The sequence below is a fragment of the Sapajus apella genome, unplaced genomic scaffold (genome assembly GCF_009761245.1).
Source record: "Sapajus apella isolate SASKATOON/1434 unplaced genomic scaffold, GSC_monkey_1.0 scaffold60, whole genome shotgun sequence".
NCBI classification, from domain to species: Eukaryota; Metazoa; Chordata; class Mammalia; order Primates; family Cebidae; genus Sapajus; species Sapajus apella.
In genome coordinates, this window is record NW_022437000.1 from 13,437,433 (window position 1) to 13,446,501 (window position 9,069).

The 9,069-nt window shown below is 45.4% G+C and overlaps 1 protein-coding gene across 2 annotated transcripts in view; it reads left to right on the forward strand.

Moving 5' to 3' along the window:
• TMCO3 (transmembrane and coiled-coil domains 3) overlaps positions 1-9,069 on the forward strand; it is a 55,516-nt gene that overhangs the window by 2,476 nt on the left and 43,971 nt on the right. For both annotated transcript variants that reach the window (XM_032246307.1, XM_032246308.1), the window contains exons 2-4: positions 2,818-3,341; positions 5,991-6,170; positions 7,561-7,752. In XM_032246307.1, coding sequence (XP_032102198.1) covers positions 2,898-3,341; positions 5,991-6,170; positions 7,561-7,752 — 816 coding nt within the window. In that variant the 5' untranslated portion in view covers positions 2,818-2,897. The remainder of the gene's footprint in view (positions 1-2,817; positions 3,342-5,990; positions 6,171-7,560; positions 7,753-9,069) is intronic.

A 9,069-nucleotide genomic window follows, 5' to 3' on the forward strand; every position in this document is an offset into this window, starting at 1 on the left:
TTTTTTTTTTTTTTTTTTTTTGAGATGGAGTCTCACTGTGTCGCCCAGGTGCGATCTCAGCTCACTGCAACCTGTGCCTCCCGGATTCAAGTGATTCTCCTGCCTCAGCCTCCTGTTAGCTGGGATTACAGGCGTTTGCCACCATGCCCAGCCAACTTTTGTATTTTTAATGGAGACAGGGTTTGTCTCAAACTCCTGACCTCGTGATCCACCTGCCTCAGCCTCTCAAAGTGCTGGGATTACAGGCATCAGTCACTGCACCTGGCCTCCAAAATGTCTTCTTAATAATTAAAACAGCTAAAGATGCTTACTTATTTGCTAAAAAAACATGCTACAATTTGGTAGTCCATAGGATTTTGGAGGCAAGTTTGAAGGTAAAATGAAATGAGTTTGAAAAAAGAGTGATTTGTATTTTAAGGATCCATAAATAATTTCACTTTCATGTTATGAGTATGTTTCAGTGAGAAATTTTAGTATAACTACAACTAAAATCCTCCGTAAATCCTCATAAAAATTAATAGCTCCCTTTGAGGGGCACCTAATTTCAGGAACCTGATTGAGAAAGGAACCGGAAATGAACATAGAGGTGTCATTAACACATGAGCTCTGTTGAAAGTTACTTTTCTGGAGCATAAAATCCATCAAAGAATCAGTTTTTGGGATCTTTTGGGGGAACTGGGAGGTGTAAGCGAAGCATCTCAAATTTCTATCTTGGTTCTAGAAAATACTAAAAGTGCACTTCTGAAGTAGCTGTTGATTTCTTTAGCTCTCTTGGAAGGAGAGAAGCTTAGCAGTTTTGTGAGTCATTAAAATAACAGCTTAGCTATATTGCTAGGCAAGACTAAATGATTGCCTCATTGTTTGTTTTTAAGGTGGTAAATGTGTACTTAAGGGTGTACATGTGTACTTAAAGTGTATTGAAACTAACATAAAATTGGTTGGAAGAGCGTATTATCATTTATCCTACACCCGTTCTAGGTAAGTGAACCCTCCGTGGAACGTGCTTATATCCTTTTAGGAGTCAGTCCCCAAGATTGTTCTGTAATTGAGCACTTTCTAACCAGAATATCGTCTCTTCTTGGTGACTTTTGCTGTGTTTCTGATGAGTGACTCCTGTTGTCTAACGCTACTGTCTTCAGGACCTGCTGAAGTGCACACAGTTGCTGAGCCCTCACTGAGTCATCTGGCCTCCAGGCTTTTTGAGTTCTCCTGTTTGTTTCTGTCAGCTGCCATTTCATGGCTTGGGCAGAATGCTGCCTCCAGAAATGCCACCCCTACTTTTGCTGCATCTAATCTGTTTTGCCTGGGAAACGAGATTAAACTACTAGAATTTGGGTTAGCGGTGAAATGAAAGTGTAGAGATATAGATACATATTTTAGTAACCAGGTTTCCAGGCTGGGGAGTCTTTGGAGTATGTGACGATTAAGTAGGAATTCCTAACAGTCCATTAGATGCTGCTGTAAAGAATGGTTAGGTTAGTATTTTGTTGTTTCAACCGTAAATCTGCGTACGTGGTAGGTGTTGGTTTTGCTGCCTTTTTTGGCTTAGCTGCCTGTGATCTCTTAGTGGCCAAATTCCATGGACTCGGCGTTTATTCCTTCTTCTTTCCAGAGTCTTGGTTTCCAGCCTCTAAGCTCATTCTGCCTTAGTGGCCTTTGCTGGCCGCTGTCTCCACCTGCTCCCTAAACAGTGCTCAGTCGGTGCACTGCCCTGCCCCTGCTTGCCGTCACCTGGACGCCACGGCTCCTGCCACGCTGAAACCGTCCTCATTCCCCCAGGAGTCATGTTCAGAAAGCGAGTTCCTGTCTGTGCTCTGCCTTGCCAGGATAAATTGACATATATTGTTTTAGGTCTTCCTAAAGAAAGGTAGAGAAGGAGACTGAATTTGGATGATAGCAAAAAGTTCTAGAGATCTAGGTATTGTTACATAGATATATGTATATTTTAAATTCTTGACATCTTCTTAGCACTTGACTGTAGACTGACTTTGGCCATGTGGCAAAATTTCAAATGATTTTAGGAAGCCCACAAAGCTAACGGTAGGGAGCTCAGAAAATTTCGTTTCTGGAGTGGCATTGAGTGTGGTGTCCCCAGGCAGTCCACTGACTTCTGAGGGGAAGTTGATGGTATTTTCTGGGTTTTGATAACATGGACTCTCTCTCTCTTTTTTTTTTTTTTTTTTTTGGAGACAGAGTTTTGCTCTTGTTGCCCAGGCTGGGGTGCAATGGCATCATCCTGGCACCGCAACCTCTACCTCCCAGGTTCAAGGGATTCTTCTGCTTCAGCCTCCTGAGTAGCTGGGATTACAGGTGCACACCACCATACCCAGCTAATTTTTGTATTTTTAGTAGAAATGGGGTTTCGCTACGTTAGCCAGGCTGGTCTCGAACTCCTGACCTCGTGATCTGCTCACCTCAGCCTCCCAAAGTGCTGACGTTACAGGCGTGAGCCGCTGCACCTGGCCAACATGGACTCTCTTAAATAGACTTGGTTTCTGTATTTTGCACATGGTAGAGTTGGTAGAGATATGAGGGTGTTTTCTTTAAAAAAAACAAAATTGCCTTTAAACCTTTCCGTAAAGATGTAACTGACCTTTAATCATCTCAACCCTTCACAAGGTGCTATACAAGATACGTCAACATTCAGTATTTGATTTTAATCTCAGTGCAATAGTTTAGATGTTGATGTTAATCTAGGAAAGATTATATTTTCTTCAGGAAGTTATCAGTTTTCAGGTTCTGGTTATTTAATACTTTGACTCTGATGAATAGTAATGAATCATTATTCAACTATATGTGACAATAACTCTTTTTCAGCTGAAAATGTGTATCTGAAATGCGAGGTCAGCAAGGCAGAGACCTGTGGATTGCTGTGCCCTGCCTTCCGAACCTGGATCATGAAGGTGTTGGGAAGAAGCTTCTTCTGGGTGCTGTTTCCCGTCCTTCCCTGGGCGACTCAGGCTGTGGAGCACGAGGAGGTGGCACAGCGTGTGATCAAACTGCACCGTGGGCGAGGGGCAGCCGCCACTCAGAGCCGGCAGTGGGTCCGGGACAGCTGCAGGAAGCTCTCAGGGCTTCTCCGCCAGAAGAATGCGGTTCTGAACAAACTAAAAAATGCAATTGGAGCAGTGGAGAGAGACGTGGGCCTGTCGGGTGAAGAGAAACTGTTTCAGGTGCACACATTTGAAATCTTCCAGAAAGAGTTGAATGAAAGTGAAAATTCCGTTTTCCAAGCCATCTACGGACTGCAGAGAGCCCTCCAGGGAGATTACAAAGATGTCGTGAACATGAAGGAGAGCAGCCGGCAGCGCCTGGAGGCCCTGAGAGAGGCAGCAATAAAGGTCAGTCAGTGAGAGAGAAAGGCGGAGGGCGGGTGCCCACATCCTAAGGAGAGCCCACTGCGGAGCTGGGGGGCAGAGAGGAAGGGAAGGAGTGAATGCTGCCGATGTCTCCTAGGTGTTGTCTTCCTCGGAAGTCACATCTAGAAAAATCTCTAATGTGAGGGGGAATCTTTTCCTTTTGCATAGTACTGTATTCTTACTTCTAGAAGGAGCCACGCTCATGCTTTTCTCTACGGAGAAGCCCCCTGGTAATTCAAAAAGTTATTCAAGTTGTATTAGTAAACTGATACAAAAGTAAATATAAATCAACATTTTGCTGAGTTTCTGACAGGAGTTCCTTTTAGTGTGAAGTTTCACTTTTCTTCAGTGGCATAATATCGAAAATAAAAATATTAAAATTAGTTTTAAACTAATGTATACATTTCAATTTAGGACTTTGACCAAGTATGCTTTTAAAATGATGAGAAGTTTCTGAATTACTATATCAGTTGTTGTATTAGTTATTCTTTTTTTAAAGCCGTCATTTCTTGAGTACTTGTTCTATGCCAAGCCCTTTAAATATATAAAGTCATTTTCACAGAAAAACTTGTAGGATTATTCCACAGCGTAAAAATTGGAGAAAATACAGACATGAAATTTTCTTTACCGAAACACGTCGTAGGGGAGAGAAATATGATCATCAGACAAATGTATAAATCAAGGTTTTCAATAACACTGATTCATTTGCCTTGCCTGTGTGATATGTGCATGAACTGTGACTGTACGGTGGAGACATGACAGTACCTTGGTAGTAGGGTCTAGATTTGTGGCTCTTTTATTATAGAGAAAAAACATGAGTTTGAGTAACATTGGCTCAAATATGCACACTTCATAACATGTCAACAGTAGTTTAACATACGCTAGTTATTATCTCCTATGCCGAGATTCTCCAGGTGCTGGTGACCTGCGGCTATGTTAGCTCTCCAGTCACATGCTCGACCTGCAGCTGTGTGTCAGACCTGCAGCTCTGGGTAGACCTGCATCCGTGAGCTAGACCTGCAGCTGTGTGTCAGTCAAACCTGCAGCTGTGTGCGAAACCTGCAGCCGTGTGTGCGAGACCTGCAGCTGTGTTGTGACCCGCAGCCATGTGTGTGAGACCCGCAGCCGTGTGTGACACCTGCACCCATATGTGTGAGACCCGCACCCATATGTGTGAGACCCGCAGCCGTGTGCAAGACCCGCAGCCATGTGTGGGAGACCCGCAGCCGTTTGTGCGAGACCCGCAGCCGTGTGTGTGAGACCCGCAGCCGTGTGCGAGACCCGCAGCCATGTGTGGGAGACCCGCAGCCGTGTGTGCGAGACCCGCAGCCGTGTGCGAGACCCGCAGCCATGTGTGGGAGACCCGCAGCCGTCTGTGCGAGACCCGCAGCCGTGTGTGACACCGGCACCCATATGTGTGACACCCACACCCATATGTGTGAGACCCTGCAGCCGTGTGCGAGACCTGCAGCCGTGTGTGCGAGACCCGCAGCCGTGTGGGAGACCCGCAGCTGTGTGTGGGAGACCTGCAGCTGTGTGTGGGAGACCTGCAGCCGTGTGGGAGACCTGCAGCCGTGTGTGTGAGACCTGCAGCCGTTGTGCGAGACCCGCAGCTGTGTTGTGACCCGCAGCCGTGTGTGTGAGACCCGCAACCGTGTGCGAGACCCGCAGCCGTGTGCGACACCCGCAGCCGTGTGCGACACCCGCACCCGTGTGTGTGACACCCGCACCCATATGTGTGAGACCCGCAGCCGTATGCGAGACCCGCATCTGTCTGTGCGAGACCTGCAGCTGTGTGTGCGAGACCTGTAGCTGTGTGCGAGACCTGCAGTTTTGTGTGAGACCTGCAGCTGTGTGTGTGAGACCTGCAGCTGTGTGTGTGAGACCTGCAGCTGTGTGCTAGACCTGCAGTTGTGTGCTAGACCTGCAGTTGTGTGCTAGACCTGCAGCTGTGTGTGTGAGACCTGCAGCTGGATATGACCTGCGGCTGTGTGTCACCTGTAGCTCTTTGTCAGTGGCATCAGATGATGTCTTGTGACTACTTGGGAATTGAGGCAACAATGCCCTTCTGGCTCTGGTCGTCTCTGATGTCCTATGTCACATCCCTTTAGCTAAGAATAAATGTTTAAAAGTAAATTATTGATGAAATATAATTGTGTAAAATAGATTACTAAGTCACTGTTTCCAACATTACTCATCAGTTCCTCAAATGATTAATGCTGTTGGTTTCTACATGTGTTTTGGAACAGTTTTCCCTTGTAACTTGAATTTGACTGTGCATCAGATTTAGACAGTAACTCCACATTGAGGTCTCACTGACGTGATAGGGCTGGAGCACTGTTACTGTTGAGGAAATGAGCTGTGAATAGATGACCTACAGATACTACACTACTTTTGTGTGACAAATGCTTCTCACGTGTTGATGTACATGTACAAAAAACTTTGCCTCAACATTTCGCTAAGCTTAGTTATGTTTGAATAACTAGGACACGTGGCTTCCCTAGCTGACCAGAGTTACGTTATTGACATGTGAAGAGGGACATTTGACCAAGAAAACAGGAGAATTGATTGAGAAAGTCATGTCCTGGTTTATTTCTTCATGTATCTCCCTCTTTTCTTACAAATAAATAGGAAGAAACAGAGTATGTGGAACTTCTGGCGGCAGAAAAACATCAAGCTGAAGCGCTTAAGAATATGCAGCATCAGAACAAAAGTTTATCCATGCTTGATGAAATCCTTGAAGATGTGAGAAAGGCAGCAGATCGTCTGGAGGAAGAGATCGAGGAACATGCTTTTGATGACAATAAATCCGTAAGCCTTCAGAACAGCGAGCCACGTACTGATTGGAAGGCGTGTTGTTGAAATTGGTCACGTGTATGTTTTTAGTGTAGTTGAGAGTGAAGACTGACTAAGACACTTCTCTGTCACAGAGAAAATAATTTGGTCTCGTAGAAGTAAACTAATCATTCCTTTATTTTCCTTTTACATTTTATCACCGGCGGTCAGTTCACCTCAGCAGCTTGTGCCCATTTTCCAGAGACCAGATGGATTGGGACCCTGCTCTCAAGAAAGCCTGGGCATTGGGTTTTAATGCTGATCTACTGGGTGTTACCAGAAAGGGGTCCTAGTCCAGACCCAAGAGAGAGTTCTTGGATCAGGGCGACTCCATAGAGTAAAGTGAAAGCAAGTTTATCAAGAAAGTAAAGAAACAAAAGAGTGACCACTCCGTAGACAGAGCAGTTCTGAGGGTGATTTTTATGGTTGCTTCTTGATTACATGCTAAGCAAGGGGTGGGTTATTCATGAATTTTCTTGGAAAGGGGTGGGGGTTTCCTAGAGCGAGGGTTCCTCCCATTTTAGACCACATAGGGTAATGTCCAGACGTTGCCATGGCATTTGTAAGCTGTCATGGCGCTGGTGGGAGTGTCATTTCACATGCTGATGTATTAAATTCGTGTATAATGAGCAGTGAGGACCACCAGAGGTCACTTTCACAGCCGTCTTGGATTTGCTGGGTTTTGGCAGCTTCTTCACGGCATCCTGTTTTGTCACTGGTGTCTTCGTGGCCTGTATCTTGTGATACAAGTCTTGCCGACCTGCTGTCTCATCCTGTGACTAAGAATGCCTGTCCTGGAAAGGCAGCCCAGAAGGTGTCGTCCTCATTTTGCTCTGCTCATGTTCAAGGTGGGGTCGCTGTGGTTTGGACGCCTGTGGCAGGGGGAGCAGTGAACACCTTGAAAATGATCTGTATCTTTGAAGCAGGAATTCAGGCTGCTTATTTGGTGTAGTGTGTTTAAGATTCTAAGAAAAAAAGTGGGATTGATGACGAAAATTGACTGGGTCTTGATGAGGACTTACGAAAGGGTTGGGTAATAAAAAATCAGAATCAGATTAGAGAAGAAAGCGGAGAGAGTAAAAATAGAGCAGAAGAAACAAGGTGTTTAAAAATCGACTATGGAATTCGGAGAACTCGTAGGTATTTTAAGGGCTGTGAATTTTTTGAAAGAATGAAGTAGATGATGGAAAGTAGTAGAAAGCATACACCTGTTCGTTCCTAAGTCACTGCTTTAACTGAGAAGTCCTGATTCACTGCTAATGAACATTGACTGTTACATTTTTAACATTCTTCTGTTTAGCATTCATTCTCTAAAATTTGAAAGCACTTAATTGATTTTAATTGCACAACATTATTACTCTTACAGGTCAAGGGGGTCAATTTTGAGGCAGTTCTGAGGGTGGAGGAAGAAGAGGCCAATTCTAAGCAAAACATGACAAAACGGGAAGCGGAGGACGACCTGGGCCTTAGCATGCTGATTGACTCCCAGAACAACCAGTATATTTTGACCAAGCCCAGAGATTCAACCATCCCACGCGCAGATCACCACTTTATAAAGGTAGTGAGTCATGTTGTGGGGATGCCTGCCTTCCCCCTATTTGTCCTGGTTCACAGTGTCAGTATAACCAAGGTTCATCTTCTGAACATGATACTGGAGTGTACAGCCTTCCTCCTAAGAGATTTTACTAGAATTCCCTACATTTTCTGTGATTTGGGGCATCTTCCCTTAATTTCTAATCTATTTTCTGAAGGAATAAGATAACTTTAAAATAAAAGTTAATTTTGTTTTGGAGAATTTGGAAGACTTTGAAATTAGGAGTTAACTGTAATGGGACTAAAGCTTTTAGTCATCTACAAACTTTTCACTAAAGTTAAAAATCCTTAAAAGGCAGAGAGGCCTTGGCCAGGGAGTTATATATGGCTGCATTAGTCCTGGGGTGCAGAGTGTGAGAACCCGCCCAGCAGTATGGTGTTCCAGATGGAACTGGGTTCAGACCTGTCTCCTCCCAGGACCTCGGTCTAGAAAAAGGCTCTGCAGGGAAGTGCTTGAAGCTGAGGGCATCATAATCCGGTGGTCACTAAGGAGGGAGCGGAATGGCGGTGACAGGTGCAGCCCCTTAGGGAAGCCTGGCAGGACCTGAGAAACCTTTAGGTCTCCAGCAGATACTGGAAGTTGGTATAGGAGCAGAAACCAAGCCAGAGGATCTAGGCTCAAAGATGGTGCTGCCCCAGCCGGGGGGAAGAAGACCAGCCAGAGAGAGATGGGGTCACAATGGAGTGGGCCCCGCCCGGGAGGGGCTGGGGCTGCCTTGCAGCACCGTCAGGGCCCTCCAGGAAGGGGCAGAGGTCTCCGTGAGGTTGTTCTTTCTCCCGTTGTAATGAATCAGCAATTTCCAGGGAGAGGTTTTGAGACTGCGTAAGCATCCTGCTCCTCGCTGACCTTCAGACTGCAGGCACAGCAGTGCTAGCACTCACTAAAGATTCCTGCCCGCACCCGTCATGGTGAAGCCTCATGAATTGCATTTTGGACACCAGCGCTGAAAGTTTCCCAGATTAGAAAACTTAGTGGAATTCGACGACTCAGAATTCTTAGAACACTCTGTTGGGGCTTGAGCAAAACAACAATGTTGCTATACAGTCTGCCCTCTGTGTCTACAGGCTCTGCATCCTCAGATTCAACCAATTGTGGATGAAAATATTCAGAAAAAAACCTAAGAATAACAGTACAGTAAAAAATTTATATATAACATTTTCCATTGTGTAGGTATCATGAGTAATCTAGGAGCACCTTATACAGGAGGATGTGCTAGGCTCCATGCATGTACCATGATACAGGAGGGTGCGCTAGGCTCCGTGCACCTACCACGATACAGGA